The following is a 16,111-nucleotide window of genomic DNA, read 5'->3' on the forward strand; positions in this document are numbered from 1 at the left end:
TCAGTTTGCATCTAGTCCAAGGTTTATTCAACAGTCCTCTCTACACAAGTACAAATGACTTTATCTAAAATACTACAAAGTCATAAAACTCAAAACAAAATTTATAGTACTGACTGTACAATAAAAGCAAAAACAGGCAATGAATACACTGCCACGGTTAACCTGCAACATCCCTGTGAACGGCAGGTTCCATGAGGACCCTGTAGAACTGGCTCACCAATTTCAGAATAACAGACCTGGGGGTAGGGAAAGATAAAGGTGTTTAACCCTAGAAGTTGACGAGGACTCCAAAGGGGGCATGGTCAGGCCTCAGAGCACAGCAGCTTGGTCCCCTTTCTGCAGATGTGGCACAGCAGCAGCAGGAGCACGACCAGGTTGCCTAGGTCCTAGGTCATCTGTGGAAAACCGTGTGTTGCAATATGGAGGCTTGCTCATCCCAGCTGGCTCTGCTATAAACCAGACTCTCAAGAAGGGGAAGGGTGAACTTTCTAGCCAGAAAACTACAGGGCACTTTTATGGGCACAGTCCTGAATCAACAGTACCTCTGCAGCCAGAATCCTCCTGCAGAGGAAATATCTCAACTGCTGTCTTCAAAGCCCACCCCGTTATGGGATCCTTCCCTACAGATCCTCGTTGGCTAAAGAAAGGACAAAACTGAGTTGGGGGAACATAAGTTACAGAGGTACGAATCAACGTCCCTGCTTATCGGGAGGAGTTGGAGCTGGAGCGGCTCCTATGGCGGCGGCGGCCAGGAGATCGAGACCTCCTACGCACAGGGGACCTGCGCCTTGGAGAGCGAGACCTGCAGGAAGAGAAACGTGGTCAGCCAAAAGCAAAAAGCCCCAAGAAGCACAGCTGTGGGGGCAAACTGGCCTTTCCGAAGATAACTCTAATTTTACAACCCTATGAAGTGTGGCTTCTACTGTCTGACCCCAAAGCTCCTCTCTTAACCCCTCCTGTAATCTTTTTTCTTTTTGGTTTTTCCAGTCAGGGTTTCACTGTGTAGACCAGGCTATCCTAGAACTCAGAGATCCACCTGCCTCTACCTCCCCAGTGCTGGGATTAAAGAAAGGCTTGTGCACCATGCCAAGCAGGCCCCTCACCCAGAGCAGAGAGCTTGCACTGGGTTTCAAGGACCCATGCTAGCTTAGACTCTAGAGGAGGTTCCTTGGAAGGGCCTCATCTGTGCCTGTCAATACACATATTTTGACTGTCCTTTCTCTGACCAGTACCCAAGGGCAATATGGTGACCTTCTTTCTGTATTCAACCCCAAATGGACAACAATGAAGGAGCCCAGAGTTGCCACAGCCATTTGGGTTTATAAATCACATAAAAATGGGTCAAGGGCAATTCCAATTAATTTACCTCCTCCTCATCCGTGGGGGTGACCTGCGCCACATGGGAGGTGGTGGAAGCATTCTCCTGGGTGGGCTGAATCGCCGTGGGGGTGGCCGAGGCCAGGGTGCCAACACAGCAGTAGCAGTGATCTCTTGGCCATCAATTTGTCCTGTAGAAAAAGGGACAAAATCATAAGATCTCTAATATTAAGTACTTACCATACTCATACCTGTGATGGTGTGGTCCCACATGCCTGGAATCTCAGCACTCAATAGGTGGAGGTAACCCTTAGTTAACCTCAGCAACATAGTGAGATATATATAATATAAATATATTTATATATATAAATATAAACTAAATATATAAATATAAATATATACTGCCTCAAAGTCAAATCAAACAAAAATATCAAAATTAACCCCAGTATTGGAGAAGCAGAGACAGAACAGGTAGATCTCTGAGAATTTGTAGCCAGCCTCGCCTACACAGAAAGGTCCTGGTAAGACCAGACGAGGGTATATAGGTAGACCCTGTCTCAAATACAAAATAAAACCCTACCTACCTCAGGCAAGCACCAATCTAGGTGCTCAGTATACCAAGGTAAATAATCATAAAATAACACAAGGAACACCAGGAAAAGCTAACACAGGGATGAGATTTAAGACACTAACTGAGAGGGCTGGTGAGATAGCTCAGTGGTTAAGAGCACTGACTGCTCTTCCAGAGGACCCGGGTTCAATTCCCAGCAACCACATGGCAGCTTGCAGGTGTCTGTAACTCCAGTTCCAGAGAATCTGACATCATTATATCAATGTACATGAAATAAAGTTAAATACATTTTTTCTTTTTTATGGTTTATTTAACTTTTATTTTATGTGCATTGGTGTGAAGGTATCAGATCCCCTGCAACTGGATCTTTAGACAGTTGTGAGCTGCTATGTGGGCGCTAGGAATTGAACCCGGGTCCTCTAGAAGAGCAGTCAGTGCTCTTAACCACTGAGCCATCTCTCCAGCCCAAAGTTAAATACATTTAAAAAAAAATATTTACATTTGATTTAAAAAAAAAAAAAGACACTAACTGAGGCACCGGAACAACTTCCCTGAAGACAGACAATCCACACACTGATGGAGGAAGGTCATTGGTTAATTAATAAAGAAACTGCTTGGAGCCGGGCGATGGTGGCGCACGCCTTTAATCCCAGCACTCGGGAGGCAGAGGCAGGCGGATCTCTGTGAGTTCGAGACCAGCCTGGTCTACAGAGCTAGTTCCAGGACAGGCTCCAAAGCCACAGAGAAACCCTGTCTCGAAAAAGCAAAAAAAAAAAAAAAAAAAAAAAAAAAAAAAAAAGAAACTGCTTGGCCTGTCCTACTACAACACGCAATTCTGAAAACGTGTTGAAACCTGTTAGGTAGAAGACACAGAACCACCAACTAATGGAACAAGTTACAAGATAGCTTGGGACTTAAGGGCAGGATGGAGGCTCTTGGCAGGGGCAAGAAGGTGCCATCAATAGCTGAGTTTCTTTTTTGACAGGGTTTCACTACATAGCCCTGGCTGTCCTGGAACTCACTAGGTAGACCAGACCAACCTCAAACTCACAAATCCACTTGCTTCTGCCTCCCAATTGCTGGGATTAAAGGCACACCTGGCCCTGAACTTCCTATTTAAAAAGGACAGTGGGAAGCTCAGGCTGGGGAAAGAAAAAAGAAAAAAAAAAAAAGGACACTTGTTTGAAGAGTTCTACAGCTATCTACATGAACTAATTTCCAAATAAAAGGAAAGACAAAGAAAAATTTAGGGATGATTTTAAAAACAGGGAGGAGGCACTGTTGGACACAAATCTCAGGAACTTATAGGGTTCCTGAGAGAGAAAACCAAAGAGCACTGAGGTGCAAACTTAGGGACACCTAACAGCTACAGACTGTTTCCACATCTAGGGTCCCTAGAGCCCAAACCTAGCCTCAGTGTTGACAAAGGCTCCTGCCTGCCAATACCTAGAGGCTAATTCAGGCACCCTCATGACAAAACCCAGTCTAACCAGCGCCAATGAAGAATGTCACTGCATTAACTGAACAACAGATAAGACATCAAGTAGCCAACTGTCAGCAAAGGCCACTCTAGTTCCCTGAATCTCCCCCATCCTCCACCCCCATGTTTTTCGAGACAGGGTTTCTCTGTAGCTCTGGAGCCTGTCCTGGAACTAGCTCTTATAGACCAGTTTGGCCTTGAACTCACAGACATCCACCAGCCTCTGCCTCTGAGAGTGCTGGGATTAAAGGTGTGCACCACCATCGCATGGTTAGTTCCCTGGATTTTTAACTGATCATAAAAAGGCACTCTGGCAATACCAGATGACAAGCACTTTGAAAGTGAAGGTGTCACTCATAGAACCTGAGCTGATATGAACAACACAGGTAGTTTATGCTCAACTCTTGAAACACTTGAGGGAATTAAAGTGGCTAAGTATCAAAGAAAACCCATACAGAAAGTCAACAACAAAACTTCAATTAAAACTTTTAGATATTTGTAAAGCTTAATAGGCATCTGAGGACTCTAAGGTTCCCCCAACACAGGTTAATGGGCATCTGAGGACTCTAAGGTTCCCCAACACAGGTTAATGGCCCAGATGGTATTGTGAGCTGCCAGCTCTCAGTCTCTGCAGTAATGAGATCCAGCACTCTCTTCTGGCATGTAGGCATACACGCAGACAGAACACTATATACATCATAAATAAATCTTTAAAAAAATGCATATTAAAAAAAAGAAAAGCTGGCAAGAAACAAGCCAAGCTAAGGCCTCCGTGTGTGATTTATTTGGGAGCTGGGTGGTGAGCCCCTCAAAAGCCAAAAGAATAAGAGATTACACTGAGACTCAAAAGAACCTGGGTTGGAAACCTACTCCAAATGGTCCCACAAACAACGGGTCTCTGTGAGGACAGAGGTGACAGGGCTGAGGGTGGCCACAGGGTCACTCACCTCCATCCATGTGTTTCAGTGCCTTCTCCGCTTCATCTGGATTCTCAAACTCTACATACGCGTAGCCTTTGGATAGATGAGGATGCATCCTTTCTACAGGCATGTCAATCATCTTAATTTTCCCATAAGTAGAAAATATTTCCATGATATGATCCTACAGAGAGAAAGGTCACATCCTTGTTTACCTATTTATTACTTAACGGTCAAAGGGAATGCACTAAATGCTGAGTAAATCCCCACTAGTGTGAAAACATTCTGCTACATGACAAGATGTGTCACTGGGGTACAAGTCTCCTGGATATAAATAATAAATTAAGTCCAATAGAAAGAATTAAGCAGTGTTCCAATCAAGTCATGGATTCCATTCTAGGTGCACCTGCTGCCAGACACCAGCTTGTCCAGCCTTCATGGATCAGTACCTTAGTCACATTCCTGGTGAGCCTCCCAATGTGTACTTTGGTGGGCTTAGGTGAAGGGCTCCGCCTTTTCCTCTCTTTCTCATCTCTTTTAGGTGGTTTGGATCTGAAAATACAAAACACCCAGAAATTCAGTTTCCACCAACCATAGTGAGTTTGAGGATAGAGTTCAGGGCAAGATCTCAGATTTGGTCCCCAACATGGAAAAAGGAAGAAAAATATCAACTGGGTGTGGTGGTATCTGCCTAAAACCCCAGCACCCAGGAGGTCATGGCAGGAGGAATACTAGAAGTTCAAAGCCAACCTACACTGCCTAGTGAAAGCCTGCCTCAGCAATGGTGTTAAGGTTTCTACTTAGCTTGAACAGCCAAGAATTCTTATCAATTCACCTATATTATTACCTATGGTGGTTTGAATGAGAATGGCCCCATAGGCTCATTTATTTGAATGCTTAGTCATTAGGGAATAGCACTATTTGAAAGGATTTGGAGGTATGGTCTTGTTGGAGTCCTGGAGGTGAGCTTAAGAGGTTTCAAAGACTCAAGCCAGGCTCAGTGTCTATCTCTTCTGCTGCCTTCACTGCCACCATACTCCCCACCACATGAGGATAATGGAGTAAACCTCTGAAACTGTAAGCCAGCTCCAATTAAACACTTTCCTTTATAAGAGCTGCCTTGGTCATGTGTCTTTTCACAGCAAAGGAACACCGACTATGACGTTATCCTTGATTTAGAAACCCTTCAAATTAAGACACCCCCCAACTCTTTTATTCTGTGTGGGCAAGGCCAGGGCAGCACGTGTCTCCAGGTTAGAGGATAACTTGTAGACCACCCTGAGAGCTGGGATTAAGGCATGCACCACCACTTTCCCATGACATACTTAAATCAATCAATCAATCATGGGCTGGAGAGATGGCTCAGCAGGTAAGAGCGCTGGCTGCTCTTCCAGAGGACTTGGGTTCAATTATTCTATTCCCAGCACCCACACGGCAGCTCACAACTGTCTGTAACTCCTGTTCCAGGGGATCCCCCACCCTCACATAGACATGCAAGTGAGTAAAACACCATTGTGCATAACAAACAAACAAACAATTTAAAAAAATATGTACTTTTGTGCTATAGTGCATACATACGTGGAAGTCAGATGGCAACTTGTGGGAGTGACCACACACCCACCTCCATGTGAATCCTGGAGACTGAACTCAGATTGTCATAAGCTTGGCAGCAAAACCCTTTACTGCTGAGGCACTTGTCAGTCCCTGATCTACTTTTCCTATGTATAGCCATGGCAATGAGCAGGCTAGCCACCGTGCACTCACTTGGAGCGGGAGCGCCGCCTGTTGTCATGTCTGCGCCGGGAAGGGCTGGGGGAGCCGGAGGAGCTGCTAGAGCTGGAGCTCCGGGATGTGCTGGAGCTCCCAGAGCGGCTGGACGCAGAGGAGGAGCTAGAGCCACTGCTTGAACCTGTGCTGGTGCTGGAGCCTGAGCTGGAAGTCGAGCTGGATCGAGACCTGAGGAAAAGGTGGGGGATCAGAGAGTTAACAATGAGCAAGAGTCGCGTTTCTGCACAAAGACTGCCCAGCAGGAAATGGACCTCCTAGTTCTTTAAGTTGTCAGCAATGACACCTGACAGGTCCAGAAAGAAAAGACAGGCTGTTGTCACCTGTACAGAACCCTAAACTTTACCAATGGAGAAAAGGCAGGAGTCTAGCCAAGGTCAGATCACCACCTCAGCTTGCAACAGGGCTGTAGATACTCAGGCAGGCTTTCAACTACCAAAAACTGAGCTCAAGGGGCTGAAAAAACAGCTCAGCAACTAAAAACACTTCCAGAGGACCTAGGTTTGGTTTCCAGCATCCACATGGCAGCTCACAATTGCCTTGTGATAGTTTCAGAGGACCCAATGCCCTCTTCTGGCTTCTGTGGGAAGTAGGCACAGTCATGGTATGTATGCATACATGGAGGCAAGTCATATACTTAAAAAAAAACAGGCTCTAGACTGAAGCCATCCAATCTCAATTCAGAATTAAAGAATGATTAATACTTGCGAGAGAAACAGTTCATGACATCTAAACATCACATTTCTTAGTATCATAGAAGAGTTCATATCCATATACAACATACATTACATATCAAGACCATATATGAGATGAAACTCAAAATCAGCATGCCATAACTTAGGGTCTTGTCAACAACCCTAGGTCTGGTTGCTTTTAAAGTAGTTAAGAAAAGGTACCCTTCCCTTGGCCTCAATTTAATTGGCAAGTCTTAGGCACTAATGTAATCCTGTCAAAACAAAGTAGAAAGCTCTTGTGTAACACGTTATACAGTACTACCCTCCCAGCCAAACTGCTGTTATTCTCAGTTCAGCTGGGCCTGCACACCAAAGGTCATCACAGCTGGGCTGGTCTCTTGGAAGGAAGAGACAGGGAGGTGAAGGGATCCTCAGGAAGTATTCAGCCAGCCCTTTCAACCAGCTGTAGGATGCAATTCTGCCCTAATTGCGCACGGCCTTGCAGATGCTTTAAGTAGGGGATTATGAGGGGTGGGAACTCCATCTACACAACCACAGGGGAGTCATCACCCATACCTGATAGCAAGCCCGCACCCACGGCACTAGTAACCCTAACAAACTCAACAGTTCCCTGGAGTGAGTGTCAGTGGACATTGACATTGGTTTGTTGGTAGGAGCACAGGAAGGGCAGATGTCCTTTACATTTCCCCAAGGGAAGGAATTTAACACCCAAGGCTGATCTCTGACTTTCTAACACACAAACGTGTCACCCTCCTAAAAAGAAAAGGTCGTCCTTGGTGGGCTTCACCGTGAAGGAAGACAGGGCTGCAGCAGTGGCCCCTCTGCCCCACCTGGTGCTGCTGCTTCCACTTGAAGCACTGCGTCTCTTCCGAGTCTTATCCCTGCCACGATCCTTCTCACTCGACTCTTTAGTGGCCCCTTTATCTTTAGAGCGATCCTTGGACTTCTCGTCAGAGCGGTCCTTGCGCTTGGTAGGAGAAGGAGCCCTGCATGGTGAGGAAGAATGTGAGGTTGCAAGCTCCCTTGATCAAGCCCTGGAATAGTACAACCCAGCAGTGGGGTCCAGAGGGAATACTAAGATCCCAGCTGATCACAGAGCAAAACCATCTGTGGGTTAGGACACTCACTGTAGAACTCAAAATTTCCCCTCTCTGAGGGTCCCTAAAACAGCAAGCACCCCCAAAATAGCACTAGAAAAATCTTACAGAAGGATTACCTAGTGCTGGACTTTTTATTATTTTCTTTGACTCCTAGCAAGCTCTTCTTTTTCACTCCTGATAAATCCATTCTCCCCTTCTGAGGTGTTCAAAGCAGCAATGTCGGCCTCACTTATCTGAACTCTCACTTCTAACTCGAGTCTGAGAAACGATCCCTAATCGATTGCAATTTACGCCAAAGAGCAGCCTAGTAACAAGATAAAAGGATTTAAATAGAGTAAACGAATTGACAAGGCAACAAATCTACTTTGCAACAAAAAGTTGAGCACACAAGAAAAGAGCAAGGGAACACAGCAAATAGCTAGTGTCCACACAGCCTGGACACTCAGAGGACAGCCCTTACTTCCTCATGGGTTTTTTTTTCCTACTCCCGTAAGAGGCACAAATGAAACGGCCACCTTAGTTTTTTTTAAATAGGAAAAAATCTACAAAATTTATTACATGCCCAACACACAAGAGGAATATTAAGCTTCCTCATTGTTTTCATTAAAGAAATGGAGTGATAATTGTACCTATCAACGTTATTTCAGAGCATGCACAACTCTAGAGTTCACTGCTAAGTTTGCTGGCTTTCAAAAAGTACTAGATACCACAATGGCTTTAGAGGAGAAAACCCCAATTGGCAGATCAACTGCCATGCTCAGATTTGTCTTCTTGCTGTAATTTCCTTTGTGGATACACTGGAGTGATGATCAGGTCATTTTGAGGATGACAAACACCAAAGCATTAAATATTCAACACAAATGGACAAAACATTACATCAGAACATAAAGTCAGGCTGTGGTGGCACACATATTTAATGTCAGCACTCGGGAGACAAAGAAGGTGAGGAGATCAAGGCCGGCATGCTCTACAGGGCTAATTCTAGGACAGCCAGGAGGGCTACACAATACCCTGTAAGACTGTCAGGTCTTACAGGGTAAACATAAAGCAAACGTGAGAAAATGTGACCTGCTGGATCTAGGCAGCAGTTAGGCAGGCACAAATACTGAATTCTTTCTGCACCTTGAAACTTGGAATGGAATGGGGTGAGATCTTACAGGTTGTTTAAAGGTTTAGCAATATGCTAAATGACTATCAAAAACTGAATTTAGAACTGCTTCCTATGCTCTCTTTTTAGGGAGCAAAAATACAAGCAAAGGCCTCCTTTCTTCAACTGTAACCAAGAGAGAAAGAATAGACCATTGGGTTTTGATTTCAGAGACGGCACTTCTAAATGTTGCTGAGGAAATATTCTAACCCAAAAGAGAAGAGCCCTTGCCTCTGGACAGATGAATGGAACAGCTCCTTTCCAGGGCTATAAAACATGCTACAGACACCCCCCAGGGAAGACAGCAACCCATGGTCTGGAGTACACAAGCGTGCCTGCATTTGACTCTGTGCTTCCCTACTGTCATCTCGGCCATGGCACTCATTCTTAACCATGTTCTTTACTGTGAGACAGGATCTGTCTATTTATTACATAGCTCTGGCTGCCCTGGAACTATAGACCAGACTTGCCTGGAACTCTTCCTGCTTCCGCCTCCCGAGTTCTGGAATTAAAGGCACGTGCCAATACACCTTGCTGGTACTCACTGTTAGTTTTATATTTTTTTTGTTTAGAAATAGGACTCTGTATTATGTAGCCTTAGCTGTCCTGGAACTGCTTATGTAGACCAGGTTGGCCTTGGCCTAAAATGTCCTATGCAGGAAAGTCTGATTGTTGATTCTCTTGCCTCCACCTGGGATTATGGGCTTTCTACGTGGGGCTGGAGACTGAGACCAGGACCTCATGCATGGTAGGCAAAAGCATCCCATCAACTCAGCCATGACTAGAGCTTCACCTCTCCTGACCTCGGCTGCCTGTAAATCCGACAAGGCACCCAACCAAAACTTCAAGTTCAGCGATAAGTGACAGTTAAAGGGCTTTCTTCACGTCTGGAAACTACATCCACACCCGCTCTTACCTCATCACACCTGACTTCTGAATGCTTAATCAAGTCCGTAACAGCTCACCTTAAGATTAATTTTGGGAGCCGGGCGGTGGTGGCGCACGCCTTTAATCCCAGCACTCGGGAGGCAGAGGCAGGCGGATCTCTGTGAGTTCGAGACCAGCCTGGTCTACAAGAGCTAGTTCCAGGACAGGCTCCAAAACCACAGAGAAACCCTGTCTTAAAAAAAAAAAAAAAGATTAATTTTGGGAGAGCTCACACAGAGCAGGACTGCCCAGTAAGAATGTGAGCCATGAACACAACCTCGAGTTTCCTTGTAGGGCTGGGCAATGGTGGTACCCACCTTTAACCCCAGCACTTGGGAGGCAGAGGCAGGTGGATTTCTGTGGAGGCTACCCTGGTCTACAGTGAGAGTCGCTGCTTCAGAAACAAACAAATGGTCTGGGGAATAGTGGCACACGCCTTTAAACCTGGCACTTGGGAGGCAGAGGCAGGAGGATCTCTTGAGGCCAGCCTGATCTACAATGTTTGGACACACTGTTTCCAAAACAAAACAAACCACAAAAACAAAGGGCAAACCAAAAAACCCCAGAGCCTGATCCACTCAACAAGGACTCTACTACTGACACTGACTGACAGTCCAAAGTTAATAGGTTTTTCTTTCTTGAGACAGGGTCTCATTATGCAGCCCTCAAATTCAAGAGACATGACACCCGAGTGCTGGGATTAAAGGTAGTGTGTGGGTCCTAAAATTAGCTTTTTAATAAGATAACAAAAATTATCTTTATAGCATAATCAACATAAGAATACTAAATATGTGTGTTTCCCCATACTAAGTTATTTAATTCTGGTGTGTGCTTTAACATTTCGGTTAGGGTTGGTACCGGTGGCAAAGAACAGATTCCGCTTGGGCACCCCCAGCCCAACTATCACAAAGTACTTTTATGAAGCAAGCAGAACCTGGTATTTTTAAGCAGTCTACAAATTGTAACCATAGTGTGAGCAAACACTTTGCTGGCTGTGGTCGAGTGCTAGAAAGCAAAGGTGAGGTTCTCTGTTCTCCCAAGTGCAGGCACCAGCCCAGGACCTTGGTCACCTCCCCGTCCTCCGGAAAGGCGTGCGTCCGACAGCCAGAGAGAGGAGAAAACAATTAGTTACATCTAGAGCAGAGGCCGTTTCGGCAACCTTCAAAGCACTCTCGACATATAAAAGCACATTTGAGCCGCGGTGCCTACGAAGAAGCACAAAGTACAGAAAGGACGCCTACTCCACGTCTCTACCATCAACCGTAACCTTTCAATATTCTCCCTTCCAGCTCGGTAACCGTGCTCAGTCCACCCTGGGGGCCGGACACTCGAGGCCCGGAGCTGAGGACTGCACACAGGAGATCGATAAACACTCGTGAGAAGAGATCTAAGAGAAAGCCAACCTTGTAGGCCGGTTCACCATCGGCACCGTCCGCTCCGGCCACTATATCGACCTCGCCTCCCACCCTCTTTCTCCACTCACAACTCAGGCAGGGCCCGGCGTGGCGAGCCGAGGTCTCCAGCTAGACGAGAAAACAAGAGAAGAGGCGGCGCTCGCAGCTGCCGGGAGTCCCGCAAGCTAAGCCGGCCGCCGCCGAGCTAACGGTGCGGGATCGCCCTTCCGTCTGCGACCGCGGCGACCACTTCCGGGCCGCGGCCTCGACGCCTCCCACTCCGCCCGACCTGAACCTCTCTTTCTCTTCGGGCTGTGCGCGTCGCCGGCAGGCCTCTACCACACCGCGGGGCTGCGGGACGCAACCGGCTCCACGATGCGCCCCACCAAGCCCGGCAGGCGGTCCCCGAAGTACGGATGCGGCCGGATTCCTCCCCAACTTACATCTTCCCGAGGCCGCCACCTCCTCCCGCTCTTCTCAGACCCGGAGGTCGGCGCCGCTCTGTCGTCAGAGTTGAGAAGCGGGAAGACGGCGTCGTCGCGCAGCGATGACGTCAGGTGCCTCAGCCAATGCACGAGAGCGGTGGAGAATGAAAGGACAGCGGCTGTTTGCTTTGCAGGAGAGTGTCGCAGCGGTTTGCTTTTTCTTTCCTGCGGAGTGGATCTTTTATAGGATCCGGGACTCGGTTTGCGCGTCCTGGAGCGCGCGGTGATTGGCTGGCCGGGACCGCAGGGCTCCACCCTTTGGCGTCTAGCGGGTCTGGGCGGAAGAAGCTATTCTGGTTACCTCTCTCTTTGACTCTGAGTACCTGATCTGCGCCGTCTGTAGGGCCCAAGGTCCTGCAGGGAGCGGTGCGCCGCACAGTCTTTGCGGGAGAGGGTCAAAGCAGAGCCGCGCGGTTCTGAAGGGACAGGCTGGTACAGATGGTGGGTTCGTGCAGTCAAAACTCTGGTAGTGTGTTGGTGATCGCGTAGACGCGGTCTCCGTGCTGGTGGGATTCGGTCGACTGGTGCGGCAGGAGACCAGGGAGGCCAAAAAGAAAGGAGTTGAAGACTTGCAACAGGGGAGGCGTCTTCGAGGTGACATTTCTGAAAAGGGGCAGAGGGAACAACAGGTGCAAAGAAAGGCGTTCAGGTTCGCTGGGAGAAGAAAAGGAACGCCAGTCTGGGTGAGGGTCACTGTCAGGACATAGAGGTCCCTGTCTGGGCACAAGACTATAGAGTAGCGTTCTCCGCCCCCCGTGGTGTCCCCGCCTCCCAACTCAGCCTGGCACATTCCTTGCTCTGTGATTATTTGCGAAAGTAAAGGCTACGCACACAGTTCCTGCGGTTATCCAAACAGGTTTGAGGCGGCAAGGAAGAGAGGAACAGATCTAAGTTGAGGAGGAAGGAACAAAGGTGGCTTAGATTTGGATTACATATTGCAGTGAAAGATAGAAAAGAAGCCAACGTGTATAAGAGACGGAGGGAGAAGATGGCAGAGTCCAAGGAGCTGGTCACAGGCTAGGAAAAGGAGCCTGCCTCTGCAGTCTTGGGGTGGGGTTGGCAGATCCAGTCGGTCTGGCCAGGTACCCCTGCTGCTCTTAAGATTTGTTGTGTGGGATATTTAACATAAGCTTATTTTCCTGTATTGTTGTTGTGTCTGCTGTGGTCAGGTATGAGTGGTAAGTGGATATATTAGCTGTTCTCTAGAGGAACAGAACTGATAGAATGAAAACAAATAAGTAAATAAACATGTTAACTTACCCGATTCAGTCTGGGTTATCCAACAGTGACCGTCTGCATCCTGGAAAGGCTGAAGAAGTTGGGTTCTGGTGTAAGTGAAAGATGGCAGCAAAAAGGTAGACACTCTTGCCAGAGAGGAGCAACAAAATCGTGGGGGAGTGCCTCGTGGTTAATTCTAAATCCAGTCAGGTTGACAACCAAGATCAGCCATCTCCCAGGGGCTTCAGCCTCTTCTTGTAGGGGAAGGGCCCTTGAGACTCCGAGATGGTGATAGTTAAGCAGGCAGCGGGTACAATTCTCTGAAGATTTAGCGGAGTCTGTTTAAAGAGACTTCTGGGGGCCTCAGACCCAGAGCTTTGAGTCCAGCGCAGCATTGAGGACCTTGAAGCAGGAGGCAGCCTAGGGACCCCACCATGGCTGGTAGGGTGAGGCCAGAACAAGTTGAGCTAACATAACACCCTCTCCCCTGCTTTTTTCCCCAAATGTTTGAAGTAATTTAATTTGGCATTCGTGTAAGCTTCAACACATTTTATATTAAATCTAAAAGCATGATTTACTCAGATGCTTTGATAAAATTTGTTGCTAAATATTACGGATTTTTATAACCGAGTGTACTGTCAGCTGTTGAGCTCTGAAAACTGAGCATTTACCAGACTTTACCATTTTGTATGCAGAAACATTCAGAATCGTAAGACTGAATCTCTAGCCAGGTGGTAGTGGTGGTGGCAGCTGTGGCAAAGAAGGCACACGCCTTTAATCCCGCGCTTGGGAGGCCGAGGCAGGCGGACCTCTGTGAGTTTGAAGCCAGCCTGGCCCAAGATCCTGAAGATGACAGCCGTGCACTGCCTTCTCCATAGTTCATGAATGGCTAACAGTAAACTGTGGTTTTAAACCAGTGGTCTGTAATTTTCTTTATGTGCACATGTGTGTATGTGTGTGTTTGGTTTTTTCGAGACAGGGATTCTCTGTGGCTTTGGAGCCTGTCCTGGAACTAACTCTTTTTTTTTAAAATTTTTTAAAAGTGATTGAAACCTTTTTTTAAAAAAAATTTATTTATTATGTATACAATATTCTGTTTGTGTGTATGTCTGCAAGCTAGAAGAGGGCACCAGACCTCATTACAGATGGTTGTGAGCCACCATGTGGTTGCTGGGAATTGAACTCAGGACCTTTGGAAGAGCAGGCAATGCTCTTAACCACTGAGCCATCTCTCCAGCCCTGAAACTAACACTTGTAGACCAAGTTGGCCGCAAACTCACAAGGATCCACCTGCCTCTGCCTCTGGAATGCTGGGAAGTATTGTGCCACCACTGGCTCAATTTCTGATACTTGTAACCATGCTGCTTAGGATAGGGTCAGTTCCTCCTATCATTCTAGACAGGATCTTGCTATGTGTCCCTGTCTGTCATGACGTTCACTGTGTAGCCAAGGCTGGCTTCAAATTTTTGGACATCCTCTGCCTCTGCTTTCCAATAGTGTGATTTCAGGTGTGTGTCTCCATACCTGGCAGGTAGGGCTTCCTCTACTCCCTTCTGTCTTAACCAACAGGTTCTACACGCAGTGACACAGTGTCTTTGTGGAGCCACTTTGTTGGGTACAGGACTAAATGAGGAAACATAGTAACTGTCCCACAGGACTTGCTCTTGGGCCGGTGGACACTGGGTCCCGCCATGGGGAGCAGAGGAAACAGCCTTGTCTCCTGGGTCCCTGCGAAGAGTTAGGCGGCCAGGTACAGCAGCCACCTGAAAACAGCTTGGGCCTTACTGGTCTGAAAGGGAATGAACGACAGGGACAGGCGAGACTACTGGCTCAGAAGTCCACAGCTCCAGCCGGGCGATGGTGGCGCACGCCTTTAATCCCAGCACTCAGGAGGCAGAGGCAGGCGGATCTCTGTGAGTTCGAGAGCAACCTGGTCTACAAGAGCCTGGCATTTGTTTTTTTTTTTTTTCCGAGACAGGGTTTCTCTGTGGCTTTGGAGCCAGCACATCCATTCCTTCACTAGAGCCCGCTTCTTCCGGACTCCAGCATATGCAGCAGACCAGTGAAACTCCCAGTCTTGTGGGACTGAGAAACTACTAGATTTCTGGACTTTCCATTCACAGCTAGGCATTGTTGGATTAGGTGGACTGCAGCTTGTCAGTCCAGTAAATTTAATACACACACACACACACACACACACAGAGGGAGGGAGGGAGGGGACTCTAGAGAACCCTGACTTGACTAATACCACCATGCCAATTTTGAACACTTTAAAGGAATGAGCGCTGTGGAAACTATTTGAAGTTCCTATAAAGCCTCAGAGATGGTCAAAAACATTTTTGCTTACTGTGGTAGCCCAGGCCTGTAACCCCAGTATTTGGGAGGCAGAAACAGGGAGATCTCTGAGTTTGAAGGCAGCCTAGTTTCCAGAGGGTTCCAGGCCACTCTGGGCTACACAGTGAGATCTTTTTTTTTTTTTTTTTTGTTTTTCGAGACAGGGTTTCTCTGTGGTTTTGGAGCCTGTCCTGGAACTAGCTCTTGTAGACCAGGCTGGTCTCGAACTCACAGAGATCCGCCTGCCTCTGCCTCCCAAGTGCTGGGATTAAAGGCGTGCGCCACCACCGCCCGGCCACAGTGAGATCTTGTAGCAGGACTGGAGAGGTGGTTCAGTGGTTAGGAACACTTGTTCTGGAGCAAGGTGTTTGGTTTCCAGTACCCACATGGTGGTTCACAGCCATCCATAACTCCAGTTCCAAGGGATACAATGTCCCCTTCTGACCTCTTCTGAGGGATCATGGACACAATGAAGTGCATAGACATTCATTTCAGCAACAATAGCAAAACCAACTAAAATGTCTCAAAGTGATGAGAAAGCATGGTTAATCTCTGTGGTGATTGGAGGTTAGAATAGGAATGCCCCCACCTCCCGGAAGATTCATGTGTTTGAATGCTTGGCCCATAGGGAATGGCACTATTAGGAGATGGCCTTGTTGGAATGAATGTGCTATTGCAGAGGTGGGTTTTAAGGTCATATATGCTCAAGCGACACCCAGTGTGGTACTGGTACAGTCTCCT

At 47.3% G+C, this 16,111-nt stretch overlaps 1 protein-coding gene across 6 annotated transcripts; it reads right to left on the reverse strand.

Moving 5' to 3' along the window:
• Rnps1 (RNA binding protein with serine rich domain 1) lies at window positions 1–13,207 on the reverse strand. 6 transcript variants are annotated; one of them, XM_075941647.1, is made up of 9 exons: window positions 13,079–13,207; window positions 11,777–12,421; window positions 7,982–8,169; window positions 7,596–7,751; window positions 6,050–6,241; window positions 4,735–4,837; window positions 4,316–4,469; window positions 1,367–1,508; window positions 1–802 (listed from the first exon to the last, which is right to left on the reverse strand). In XM_075941647.1, the coding sequence occupies exons 3-9, from the start codon at window positions 8,050–8,052 to the stop codon at window positions 703–705; spliced, it is 918 nt and encodes a 305-aa protein (XP_075797762.1). In that variant the 5' UTR covers window positions 8,053–8,169; window positions 11,777–12,421; window positions 13,079–13,207; the 3' UTR covers window positions 1–702. The 6 variants fall into 6 exon arrangements, with proteins under 6 accessions (XP_075797762.1, XP_075797764.1, XP_075797766.1 ...); XM_075941649.1 differs by lacking the exon at window positions 13,079–13,207 and adding an exon at window positions 11,343–11,462 and having other exon boundaries at window positions 11,777–11,828; XM_075941651.1 differs by lacking the exons at window positions 7,982–8,169; window positions 13,079–13,207 and adding an exon at window positions 11,343–11,462 and having other exon boundaries at window positions 11,777–11,857.
• Between the last annotated feature and the right edge of the window lie 2,904 nt (window positions 13,208–16,111).

Source organism: Microtus pennsylvanicus, chromosome 11 (assembly GCF_037038515.1).
Source record: "Microtus pennsylvanicus isolate mMicPen1 chromosome 11, mMicPen1.hap1, whole genome shotgun sequence".
NCBI classification, from domain to species: domain Eukaryota; kingdom Metazoa; phylum Chordata; class Mammalia; order Rodentia; family Cricetidae; genus Microtus; species Microtus pennsylvanicus.

What these genes read in the sequence shown, in the direction of transcription:
- Rnps1 (XM_075941647.1), bottom strand. Translation starts at nt 8,052, where the DNA reads ATGGATTTATCAGGAGTGAAAAAGAAGAGCTTGCTAGGAGTCAAAGAA. An exon ending in AGTGGAAGCAGCAGCACCAG is followed by an intron (nt 6,242 to 7,595) that starts GTGGGGCAGAGG and finishes CCTTTTCCTCAG; the next exon opens with GTCTCGATCCAGCTCGACTT. An exon ending in ACTGAAACACATGGATGGAG is followed by an intron (nt 1,509 to 4,315) that starts GTGAGTGACCCT and finishes CTTTTTCTACAG; the next exon opens with GACAAATTGATGGCCAAGAG.